This window comes from Canis aureus, chromosome 5, assembly GCF_053574225.1.
Source record: "Canis aureus isolate CA01 chromosome 5, VMU_Caureus_v.1.0, whole genome shotgun sequence".
Taxonomy (NCBI): domain Eukaryota; kingdom Metazoa; phylum Chordata; class Mammalia; order Carnivora; family Canidae; genus Canis; species Canis aureus.
In genome coordinates, this window is record NC_135615.1 from 52182493 (window position 1) to 52196158 (window position 13666).

The 13666-nt window shown below is 38.8% G+C and overlaps 1 protein-coding gene across 6 annotated transcripts in view; it reads right to left on the reverse strand.

Moving 5' to 3' along the window:
- SGTB (small glutamine rich tetratricopeptide repeat co-chaperone beta) overlaps positions 1–13666 on the reverse strand; it is a 47882-nt gene that overhangs the window by 9843 nt on the left and 24373 nt on the right. For all 6 annotated transcript variants that reach the window (XR_013379976.1, XR_013379975.1, XR_013379972.1 and 3 more), the window contains 3 exons: positions 5944–6048; positions 509–647; positions 342–404 (listed from right to left, as the gene is read on the reverse strand). Coding sequence is in view for 2 of the 6 variants with exons in the window: in XM_077898020.1 (XP_077754146.1) it covers positions 342–404; positions 509–647; positions 5944–6048 (307 nt within the window). In the remaining 4 variants the exon portion in view is untranslated. The remainder of the gene's footprint in view (positions 1–341; positions 405–508; positions 648–5943; positions 6049–13666) is intronic.

Genomic DNA, 13666 nt, shown 5'->3' on the forward strand with positions numbered 1-13666 from the left:
TTCACGGAAAAGACTTGTTTTTAACCTTTTGATTTTCAGACCCCTTTGTCCATCGGATGAAAAATACAGTTCTCTCCCTAAAAAATGCATAGGTACACTTACATACAAATTTTTATATACAATTTCAGGGAATCCATGGGCCTCCTAAAGTCTCTCCATGGCTTTCTCACAAAGAGGTACACAGGCAGGTTAAAAACCTGAGCCAGAGCATTATATCACCCCTACCACCACCCCTACCCCACCCCCCACCACCAAAGCTCCCTTGTATGTTTCTAAAAGCCTGGGAACCATATAACGCTATGGAAAGACAGCCAGCAGAACAGAAAAGGAAATCTACTCACCATACTAATGAAGGCTGGATTATTTATTAAACTAGCCATGTCAAAGCTCAATCCAGTTCCTGTCTGTAAAACAATGATATTTGAGAATTATTTTAACCACTGCAATTTGATTGTAATAAATTGTGAATGACAGAAAATATTGCCATCATCTGTCGTCAATAACTTACAGGACTGGATACCTCTCTTAACTTCTGTTCTGCTATTTTCAAATTTGACTTGTAAGAATCATTTTCAGGGTCAAGATCTAACGCCTTTTGATAACTTGTAACTGCTTCTTCGAATTTATTTATGGCAGTGAGGGCCAGTCTGAAAAGAATAAAATAGAAGAGTATAAGATACATGATTAAAGAACATCAGGACATCACCAACAGTCAAACATCTGCCTCGGTAATCAATCTGAATCCACACTACACTTACTTTATCCACCGTACTATGATTCACAGGGATATCACCAAAATTCCTTCTAATTTCAAGATTCTGTAAGTCTGGACTCTCTCCATTCTACTTGCTGGCAAACTTGGCCATCCCGAAACGTTGTCCCGTGAGTCATGAATTTAATGCTTAGAAATGAACCTTACCTACCTTTCAAATTTTAAGGTTAATATGTTAAGTAATCTGCCTTAGTAATGGCAAAGCTCCACAAAGATGTGAGCTAACAACCTGTGGCCATTATAGCTCCATGATGCTAAAATCATTTTAAGGACTCAACTAGATGTGTGCTTCCTAATGTCCCACTTTCTTCCTTCTTCCTAACAGATACACTGAGCCACAATAAATATCAATTCACCATTTATTTTTTTTTTTTTTTTTTTATTTTATTTTATTTTATTTTATTTTTAAATTTTTATTTTTATTTATGATAGTCACACAGAGAGAGAGAGAGGCAGAGACACAGGCAGAGGGAGAAGCAGGCTCCACGCACTGGGAGCCCGACGTGGGATTCGATCCCGGGTCTCCAGGATCACGCCCTGGGCCAAAGGCAGGCGCCAAACCGCTGCGCCACCCAGGGATCCCTCAATTCACCATTTAAAAAAATAAAAATGGGCTATGGGGTATCAGTGGACTACTCCTGAAGAAGTCGTATTAACTTAAGTAGATAAAATTAGGATCCTTTACCACTCAACACATTATTAACCCAGGCACAGATCAAAGACTTAGTTATTAAATTTTGTTATCCTCTATCTAGTTAGAATTTATCAGAAAATTACTTCCCAACTATACAGTAATAGTATATATGGACAGATAGTATTGAGGGTTTTTATTTGTTCTGTTTGTTTTTAACAAATTACTCTATTTCTTTCTTGGATGACTTACCTCCCAGACCTCTGATCAAAACAAAATTCAGTGTCTAAACACAGAAAAATTCTCAGAACCTAATTGATTTTCTTCCAGTCAACAATAAAGATATTACTTCAGAGTAATCAGTTAATCAAGATTCAATAAATATTTATTGAAACCCTACCTTGTGAAGGGAGGTAGGAGGGGGGATGGGGTAATGGGGTGATGGGTACCAAGGAAGGCACATGATGAGATGACCACTAGGTATTATACTATATGTTGGTAAATTTGAATTTAAATAAAATATTTAAAAAAACATTTCTAAACCAAAAAACCAAAAAAAACCCTACTGCATACCAGATACTATTTTATAGTTCACAAAGAGAAAGATGAAGTCCTTGAGGTTAAGAAAACTTCATCCTACCTGGGAAGATAAGCAATACACACACAAATAAAATCATAGTATTAAAGGGGAGCTGCTCAAAGACAGCCACAGTGAAAAGACCTGAGTGATGAGAAGAAAGCAGTCACTTGTAAATCAAAGGAGCATTCGAAACAGAAGACACTGTAAACACAAAGTGCTGAGAACAATGCGTTTGGCATCCTTAAGGAACCGGACAAGAGCTGATGAGGAAGCACAGAAAAGAGTGTGGAAAGATGATGTCAGGGAATAAAATAATCAGGAGCCAGACCATGTAAGACCACAGTCTGGAGTCTGGATTTTATTCTGGTTGCAATGGAGTGACAGATCTGATTTGTGGTTTAAACATTCACTCTGGGGGCGCCTGGGTGGCTCAGTCCATTAAGCCTGTGACTCTTGATTTCGGCTCAGGTCATGATCTCAGGGTTGTGAGATTGATTGAGCCCTATGTGCTGCGCATCTATGGAACTTAAGATTCTCTTTCTCCCTCTGCCCTTTCCTCCTTCCTCCCTCCCTCCCTCTCCTTTGCCCCATTGCTCACAAAACAAACAAACAAATAAAAACATTCATTCTGGCTTTTCTGCAGATGATCAACATGGGTATGGGTAGAATGGTGGCAGGGGGACCAGTTACGAAGCTACCGCAGTAGCCTAAGTAAGAGATGGTGATTTGGACTAGGGTTAGAAGCAAGATAGCATTCAATGCTTGAATTCAAGATATAATTGAAATCAGAATGGACAGGACTTGCTGATAGATTAATCCTGTCAGGCATAATAATAATGAAGGATAACTACTAGGCTTTTGACTTTCTGGCACTAGTAGGTAAATGAGGTACCATTTATTGAGATGGAAAAGATTTAAGAAAGTAACAAAAAGTTTGTTGGGGAGGTGCCTGGGTGGCTCAGTTGGTTAAGCGTCTGCCTTTGGCTCAGGTCATGAGCCTGGGACCCTGGGATTGAGCCCATGTCAAGCTCCCCGCTCTGTGGGGAGTCTGCTTCTCTCTCTCTCCCTCTGCCTGCCACTCTCCCTGTTTATATGCCCTGCTCTGTCAAATAAATAAATAAAATCTTTATTTTTTTTTAATTTTTATTTATTATAGTCACAGAGAGAGAGAGAGAGAGAGAGAGAGGCAGGCAGAGACACAGGCAGAGGGAGAAGCAGGCTCCGTGCACCGGGAGTTCGATGTGGGATTCGATCCCAGGTCTCCAGGATCGCGCCCTGGGCCAAAGACAGGTGCCAAACCGCTGTGCCACCCAGGGATCCCAATAAAATCTTTAAAAAAAAAAAAAGTTCTTTGGGGAACATGTTAAGCTTTAAGTGCCTGTCACACATATAAGTGGAAATGAAAAGTAGTTGAATATATGAGTATGGAGTTCAGACATTACTTAAGATCTATATCATTATAAACAGTTGAGTCTTGTTAACAACAGTAGTTATATTCTATAAAGGCACCACAAACAATAAATTAGCAAATAATGAACAATTGCTCCCAGAGGAAATATAGAATTGGGATCCTGTGAGCCTTCAGTCACAACATTTCATTTCTTTTTTGAAAAAAAAAATTAAAAAAAAAAAAAAAAGAAAAAAAAATTTTTTTTAATTATTTGAGAGAGAGAGAGAGAGGAGATCACAAGCAGGGGGGATGGACGGAGGGAAAAGCAGGCTCCCTGCTGAGCAGACAGCCTGATGTGGGGACTCAATCCCAAGACCCTGGGATCATGACCTGAGCCAAAGGCAGAGGCTTAACTGACCGAGCCACCCAGGTCACAGCATTTTCATCAACAAATCAAAACATAATCTTATATTATGTGTGTTTCCATTTAAAGAAACCTTACTACTGATTCATTAGCACTGAACCAACACTCAACAGCACTAACTCATTTCTGATCAAACATTACCTGTATTTTCTTCATAAGACACATTGTAGCCTCCTTGTGATTAGGAACACGACACAACACTTCAGCCGTCATTTGGGCGCCAGTGTAAACAGGGAAATCAACCACAAAAGACACAAAAATGCAAAAAACCAATACAGCTCTACACAGACTGAAAAGGACACTCGTTTACAGCATGAGAACTAAAACAAAAAGGCAGACCTCTGCTGACAACTGACTCAAATTTTTCACCCTTCTGTGAATGACCACAAAAAGCAAGTGAGTATTGATTTGGGGGTTACAAAAAAATGCCAGCATGTAGGCAAATTCCTAAGTACAGAATCCATAAATAATGAGTACTGATTGTAGATGGAATTTAAAAGCATGGGACTGGATGGAATCAGAAGAGAGAGCAGAAAAATGGCAGCGGCAGCAGAGGAGAGAGCCCTGAAGTACCTCAGTACTTAGAGGTGGGAGAGAAGGAAGAACCAGCCGGGCAGACTGGGAAAGAGCATCCTGCGAAGTAGAAGGAAAAGCAGGAAGTGTGATGTCGTAGAAGCAGAGAGGACGAAGTACTTAAAGAAGTTAGGGATCCCTGGGTGGTGCAGCGGTTTAGCGCCTGCCTTTGGCCCAGGGCGCGATCCTGGAGACCCGGAATCGAATCCCACGTCAGGCTCCCGGTGCGTGGAGCCTGCTTCTCCCTCTGCCTATGTCTCTGCCTCTCTCTCTCTCTCTGTGTGACTATCATAAATAAATAAAAATTAAAAAAAAAAAAAAAAAAAGAAGTTAATCATGCAGGGGAGCCCAGGTGGCTCAGTTAGAAAAGCATGCAACTCCTGATCTCGGGGTCGTGAGTTCAGGCCCCATGGTGGGTATAGAGACTACTGAAATAAATAACCTTTATTATTTTAAAAAATTTTTTAAAGATCTTATTTATTTATTCACTAGACACACAGAGGCAGAGACACAGGCAGAGGGAGAAACAGGCTCCATGTGGAGAGCTTGATGTGGGACTCAATCATGGGACCCCGGGATCACACCCTGAAGCCACCCAGGGATCCCCAATAAATAAACTTTAAAAGAAAGTAAAGTTAATCATGCCAAATACTAAAACACGGGGCAGGGTAAAGATACAGACATGAACACCGGCCCTGGCAAAATACTGACAACTGGAGACCCCAAACAGGGCTGTCTGTGGAGTGACAGAGACAAAGCCCCTATCAGAGTGAGGGGAGAGCAAATGAGACATGAGAGAGATGCGACCGCAGACACAAGCAGCCATGGGAGCAAATCAGAGAAAGAAGAGCTGGGAAGTGCCTTGCTGGGAAAAGGACAGTTCCAGTAGGTGATTTTCTAGGACCTTTCTGCATGCAGTCAGTGTCACTGTTAGAGACAGGAAAGCTAGGGTTGCAGAAGATACAGGAGAGGATTCCAAGCATAAAGCATAAAGACCCGGAGAAGGTACAAAGGGAGAGCTGTAAGGCGTGAGTGAAGGCCAGTCTTAGATAAGAACGCTCCATTTGAGCAGGGACAAAAGGCAATCTGTGAGGATACAAATGCAGGTGAATTGGTGGATTCAGAAGCAGGAAGAGGAGTTACTTTTCTTCTAAATGCATCCATTTTCTTAATTAAGTGCAAGGCAATTGCGTGAGCTGAGAGTCGCCATGGAGCGTGTGGTGGAAATTTGAAGAGAAGAAGAGAAGGTGGGAAGCAGCAACTCAGAGAGGTAAGGTGAACATAGAAGGAAATACAGTAGGATTGTCTGCCAAAATATTGAATGCTCATTTGAGATTTGTAGGCTTGAACATAAAGTGAGTCTACTCTTCTGTATAATTTTCTCCAACAACCAACCATTCATCATATAAGTGGGTCATCTCTATCCCAGGTCACAGAAGTTGCAATCATTTCCTCTTTCAATGGTATATTGATCTTCTTTGCAATGTTTAAGCAGGAAATGGAAAACCAAGCCATTAAGAATAGCAAATCTGATACTCCTTGGTACTACTTTGAACATTTTGCCAAAACTTACCCCATTCTCCCATAGGCCTTGCTGTACTTTGAATCAATTGCTATGGCTTTCTCACAATCCTTTATTGCATCTGTGTAGTGACCTAATTTACTCTGAGCAGCAGCCCTAAGAGAAAAAGAAGAGATTTTTATTATAAGCAGCCCTCAAGGCACTCGTTTAGATCATCAGGTACTAATAAAACCTCATGTTCTTTGTCCCAAGTTGTACATCACTCCCAGTAAATATCTAAATCATACTAAGATAATTCTAAAATCAAACAAAAAGGTAATTCAAAGGCAAAACTGAGAGAAAATATGCAGGCTACCTTTCACTGTTTGCTAGAAAAATGACAAATAAGCAAATCATACAGCTACATACTTACAATCTACATACAATACAATCTACATACTTACTGCTTTTCTAATTTGCCCAAACAAAAAACTGAAAGCACCAGGACGTGTGGGATTGTTAGGGAAGCATGCAGACTGATGACTGCGTAGTGTTATGCTGTTAAATGATCACTTGTTAGTAAGGTTAAGATCATCATCTGGCAAGTCTAAGATGGAAATTTAACCTACCTGTGCACCTAAATCTGGCTGCAAATGAAGGAGAGCAATGCATTCCATCCACTTAGCAAAAGACTCTTAGAGCAATTAAGGACTATTGAATCCCTTCCAGTTATTTCAGGAGAGTTCTGTTAGAGGTAACTGGAAGGGCATAATGAAGCTACTTTCTATTTCTCCACACGGTTCTGACAGTAGACAGCCCTGTGTTCCTGCTGTTATGCTCACTTCAGTCCTCAGGGCCATACTAACCAAGCAGATGACTGTTTGACAAGCAAGCTCTTCAAACTAAACATTCCATCGTGTTTCCTGCCCTCCATCCCACTCCTACTACTGTCCCATTCATTCTTCTCCAGACTAAATATTTCTACTTATTCGTTCAATGAATACATCTAGTGAGGTCTAGCTAATGCCCAGACACTTTTCTAGTCATAATGGATAGAGCAGTAATCAAAATAGTATTCCTGGCCTCAACAGTGCTTAGGTTCCTGGCAGGGGCAAGAGGGTGGCTGGCAGATTATAAAGGTGGTGATCAGCCCAGTATTTTTTTTGCCAATTTTTCTTCATATAGCATGACTGAGACCCTTTCTTTCCAAATTAAGATTATAAAATTAAAAAAATAAACAAACATACAGTCTCCTTTTTTCCAGTGGAAAAAAAAAATTTAAGTGTGAAAGTCCAGAATTCAACAAACCTAATTTGGTAGTACATAAGAAAAGGAGGGTTTATTTGACCATTCAATATGCACCAACAAGCATGAGAAGGATGGCCATTAAAAATGACCATTAAAAAAAAAAAAAGACCATTAAAAGAAGAGATATAGTATGTATTACTTCCAAATAATTTTTTTAAAAAAAGGTAGGGAAGGAAGAGGAAGCCAAATAATATCAGGAGCAGAAAAAACAATTCAAACATAAAAGCAACTACAAAGTAACCTAGATAAAAACCAGTTTCTCAAATTGTATACACATCACTTAAAACATAAGCACACACAGGTTAAAGAAAGGGATAGAAAAAAGACAATCAAGCAAACTGAAAACCAGGCAAAAAAAAAACTTGTGTAGAAAACACTAATATCAGACATGAAGCAAAAGCATTGTTAAGGATAAAAAGAGCCATTATTACTGATCATCCTGTTAGTTTAATTTTATGGAAAACATCTACATGGTACAGAAATCAAACATATGAAAAAATCTCACTCTCACAAAGGATGGGTAGGCATGGGGTAGAGGGGATAAAAATAGGAATAAGACTTCAAAAAGGATGAAAAAGCAAACCCTCAAACTAAGTAAAACAGAAACAAATGATGCTGACTGTATATCAAAAAGCATTCAAGTAACTTTCAAGTAGTATTCTGAATATATATATCTTTAATGAGATGGAGTCTAAGGAAAAGAGAAATTGCAAAGAAATTGTGAAATTTACTTAGCAGGCTTGCTCGTGGTGTAATAATGGCATTATACTATCAATTGAAGAATACTGAAAGGTAGAGCTAATGAGTAAACGTACTGGTTGTGTTGGAAAGCAGGGTTTTCACCCTGAAAGAAAAGAAATCCACATAAAATGGGGAAAGGTGAGGGAGATTTCTGTGACAATGGAATGCAAATTAAAAGTATCTGCACATTTTTCAAAAAACTGTATTTTCTAGCTCTGTTCACTGAAGAAGCAGTAACAACACTACTTCAATAGCAATGATCATATCTTGCAACCAGATCTTGGTTTCTAAATACTATTCTCCACTAACAGGAACAGGGGCTACTTGTAGAAAAAGCTAAGCTCAGGTCTAGAGCAAGGAATGTACAAGGCAAATATGGAATACTTTGTTGTCTGAGAAAGCAAGAAAATGTTCAAAAACAGAGTTACATAAAAGGACACACAGCCAGTTTAAAGGGGCTCCCACTAGCCAAATATGGGATGATTTCAGTGGCAAAAATTATGGCAATTTTTATAACATATTAAATAGTGATTTTAAAAATTCATGAGTCCATAATGATACTCAAAAAATTTGGGGTGGGGGAAGGAGGAGGAAAGTGGAAAAGAGGGGAGTGGGAAAGAAACTCTTCTTTACAGAAATATGTGAGGAAATACAGACAAAATAAATGTAAAAATTAGAAAATCATCATTTTGCAACCATCAGTGTTTTAATGATTCAAGGAAAGATTATGAACAGATGGTAAAACATGGAGTAAAAAGATTGCTGGGAACAGGATATTCACATGATGTCACCCTACAGATAATTTTTTTTTTTCAGATAATTTTTAATTACAAAAGGAATAATAGAGATGCTAGTTACCACCCTAAGATGACTAACTTAGAATCACCATTAATGGACGGCTTGAAATTATGTGCTTCCTACTATAATGCAATAAATGGCATACATAATTATTTATGTGGGCCTCATACCACACTTTAACCTAAAATTAATCATGAGGAAGCAATCACACAAATCCAGATTACGGCACCTGCTATAAAATCACTGGTCTGAACTCTTCAAAAATGTCTATGTCATTAAAAAATAATAATAGGGATCCCTGGGTGGCGCAGCGGTTTGGCGCCTGCCTTTGGCCCAGGGCGCGATCCTGGAGACCCGGGATCGAATCCCACGTCGGGCTCCCGGTGCATGGAGCCTGCTTCTCCCTCTGCCTGTGTCTCTGCCTCTCTCTCTCTCTCTCTCTGTGACTATCATAAATAAATAAAATTTAAAAAAAATAATAATAATAATTTAAAAACCAGTAGTATTTTCTAGATTAAAAGAGACGTAACATATCAAAATACAGTATCAAATGTAACATACCAAAATATATATTTTTTACATATATATTTTATACATATATATAAAACATGCTGTCATGTTACTGCTTCACTATTAGAAGTCTTCGAGTAGAGGTAATTCTCCCTTCTAAAACTCACTGTATCAGGGATCCCTGGGTGGCTCAGCAGTTTAGTGCCTGCCTTCAGCCCAGGGTGTGATCCTGGAGTCCCAGGATCAAGTCCCAGCATTGAGTCCTGCATCAGGCTCCCCACAGGGAGCCTGCTTCTCCTTCTACCTGTGTCTCTGCCTCTCTCTCTCTCTGTTTCTCATGAATAAATAAAATCTTAAAAAAAAAAAATATCCTATGGGGGGGCAAAAAAACCCTCACTGTATCAATTCAACTCAAACTTTTGTTGAAAACAAATAATATACTAAGCCCTAAAATCAAATCAAATACACAGAGATGAAGAAGATATATTGTCTTCCCTCCAATCTTTCACTAATAGAGACAAACACATGTAAATAAATAAGTAAATAGTGTGGTAAGTGCCACAATGGAATCAAAAGATGTATCTACAAAGTGTCAAAGATACAGGCCACATGAGAAAACTGCAGTTAACTCTCTGCAGCACTGTCTAATAGAATTTTCTGCGATAAAGAAGCTCTTCATCTGTCCTATCCAACACAGCAGCCCCTTGCCCACACATGATTAAAGAACACTTGAAAAACAAAAAAAAAAGAACACTTGAAATATGCTAGTGTGACTGAGGAATTGAATTTTTTATTTTAAGTTTAACTTAACATTTGTCCAGCCACAGGTAGCTAGGAGCTACCATACTGGACAGCATCACTCCATTGATCATGGTGGGCAAGGGTGCAAGAGCATGGACAGGAGGTTGGGAAGAGGAAAAATTAAGAAACTCTTTCCAAAAGCCACAACTAGGGACGCCTGCATGGCTCAGTGGTTGAGCATCTGCCTTTGGCTCAGGGCGTGATCCCAGGGTCCCGGGATCGAGTCCTGCATTGGGCTCCTCACACGGAGCCTGCTTCTCCCTCTGCCTGTGTCTCTGCCTCTCTGTCTCTCATGAATAAATAAAATATTAAAAACAAAACAAAACAAAAGCAACACCTAGCGGGGTGTTGAAGGATGGCTGGCAGATGACCAGTTAAGGAAGGAAGGAAGCATTCTAGGCAGAGCGCATAAAAGCACGAAGGGATGTCTCAACACGGTACTTTTAAGAAGTCAGCAAATTTCACATTCCATGTGCACAGAGTAGAGAGAAGAATAGCTAGGTAGGAAGAACAGTGAAAATAATGGAATTTTAAAAAAGAAAATGCCTATATTCTAAGAGATCTTAAGCATCATGCATGCTGAGGAATTTACATTTGATAATGTAGGCATTTGGGTCTAGCAAACAGAAAGAGTTAGATGATTCATTTCACATTTTTAAAAGACTGTTTTTGTCAGAAGACTGGAGACGGGGGGCACAAGTAGACCCTAGAAGCCAAATGAAGTCACTACAGCTCTAGTTTAGCAACATTTAAGAACCTGGACTAAGGGAGTAGTGATGGTCATGGAGGCGGGAACAAAGGAGCTCGGGGGAGGTAGACAGAAAAGGTAAACTGAGCGGAAGACATGCTGATCTCTGGCTTCAGACACTAAGAAGACAGGGAATAAGGCCGGGAGAATCAGACGCAGAAACAAGGGTGGGCAGATGGGAAGAGGATCGCTATGTTTCCATCCTGATAGCTTTAGCTTTACACACCACAAACTACAAGCTAGGATCTTTAAAAAGAGGACAAGGACAGGGAGCTGAACCTCTGAGGCCAGGAAAGGGAAGAAAAGTTGGGTTATACTCAAATCTTCTGTGAGATGAAGCCAGACATGCCCGTGTCTGAACTGAATATCAATGTGGCCGCTCTCTCTGCCCCTGCTGTCTGGTTATCAGGGCATGACTAATGAAATTCCAACAGAACAATACCATCACAGTCACCATGTTTTCGGACATCCTTGCCTTCTTTACCTTGTTTAGAGCAAGAGTAGGAATATAACTTGGTTCTATTTTTATAGAAAATAAGGCAGATAGAAAAATCACAGGTAACTTATTTCTCCCATACTGTATGTCATATGTAACTTATGGCAAAAACCTATTTTTACATGTAGGAATTACACTGTTTTTGAAAGAAGCAAATATTCAAAGCTTAGAACTATGCTAGGTATTAAATATATATATATATATTTTTTTTTTTAAGATTTTATTTATTTGTTCATTAGAGACAGAGAAAAAGAAAGAGAGAGAGAGAGAGGTAGAGACACAGGCAGAGGGAGATGCAGGCTCCCTGCAGGGATCCCGATGTGGGACTTGATCCTGGGACCCAGAGATCACAACCTGAGCCAAAGGCAGATGCTCAACAGCTGAGTCCCTCAGGTGTCCCACCTAACTGTGCCTTTTATACTATGTTCTCCAACCTATATGCCCTTCCCTATTCTCCACCTATGTTCCACCTGTCCATCAAATCTAGCTCCATCTTCAATTCCCCATCACCTGAGAGGCCGCTGCACAAATTCTCTCCATAATGCTCCATCTCTCTCCTGTACACCTTTAATTCCTTTCATTGTCTCAGTCCTTCAACCACCTACCCACCCTAGAAACGGGTAATGTGCTGAACAACAAGGTTGTACACAAGAAATAAGAATACTGTTTAGTGATGTAAGACACAGAAAGTTAGCCAGTTTACTGTAAAATATCATTTCACATTATAAAGTACTTGGAAATGTTTTAGGCCTATACTCAGTCATTTGTTATTTTATATACACAAGTGTTATATAACACTTGTCGTCGCTTCAGGATCACTGGGAATTTCTCATAGTTCTTCTATAGTCCTCCATGCATCCAACAAAAATTGGCTGAAGTCCTGTGAGGCACAGTGCTAGGCATTATAAGGGATACAAAAAGATACAAGATCCCATCTCTGCCCTTCACCTGAAAAAATAAAACAAATGTGCAAATATAATAAGGCACAACATACGATAAATTGACATAAATGATATACATCGTGGTCAGTGCGTGCTAAGTATAGAAAAAAGGAAAAATTTATTTTTGATTTTGATAAAAATATTTGATAAAAGATTTTCAGGGAAGAACTAGGGTTTTCTTGGTACCTAAGTCGAACCTAAAGCGTCCCTAGGAATCTAAAAGGCTAAAACAGAAGATAAATACTAGAAAAGAAAGGCTTGGTTAAGAAATGTGCCAAATAATTATTTTCTAACATATAAGAACAGCACTCCTATAAAAAGAAAACTATAGTTCATCCTAGCAAGTTTAATATATGAATATTTTGATTAGTAATAAAACTGTGAAAATGTGTATCAAAAGGAAGATTTAATCTACTATTCCAAGTTTCCAATTCTTGGCAGCCAGCTGGCTAAGAAAAATGCAGGGGTAGTTGGCAAGACTATAGGCTACTGAGATATTTATAACTGCTAGGGTCTAATAAAATTTTTCTGAACCTTTTTTCAATATTTGTATTAAATATACAAATAAAGTCTTCTAATTATTTAATATTAAATTGCTTGTTCTATTACTGAACTCCTCAGGAAAAAAAAAGATACAATTTAAATGAAAAAGATAAGCATGATCATTGGTTTTGATTTAACAATAATTAAATGAAAAGCAAGCACAGGTATTGCCAAGAATCTCTTTTAATCCAGTACTTGTAAACATACGACGACGATTCATGAACCCTAATCTCATTTGAAATAAATGATTTACTTAGGCTCCAATTTACCATAGTCATAGTTAAACTGTATGGCTTACTGTGGTCTATTAACAAGCAATTTTCTGATAACACCTATATCTGGCCCTAACATTTTGTGACACAATTAAGTGTTTTTGTTTCAAATGTTTCATAAGCTAAATTAAAACATTATATAGTCATCTGATGACAGAGAATAAAATATACTTGCAGAATTCATTTTCCAACAATTATTTGGATTTTTAATTTTCCTAGGCTAGATTTTTAGAACACATCAGTAAAGGGATTTTTTTGGTAAAAAAAAAGATTTCTAGGATGGACAGTTAGCTTCCTTATGGATCCAACTCTTCCACAAATAACAACGATAAATTCTGGACAAAATACAAAACAAAAGCCAAAAGCAGCCCAGGTGGCCATAAATAGGAAAATGGCTTAGCGAACTGTGGTATATTCAAACAAAAGTATGAGTGAGCAATTAAAAGAACCACTGAGATAAGCAACAACAGGGTGAATCTCGCAACCATTAACCTGAGCAAAAACAGTCTCTCACAAAAAAATACATATGGTATTCCTTTTATGCGGAATCTCAAAAAAACAAATCTAATCTACAGTAGGAAAATGAAACAGTGGTTGCCCCTGGTGTTTTAGGCAACTGACGCTGAAGGGGCGTGCA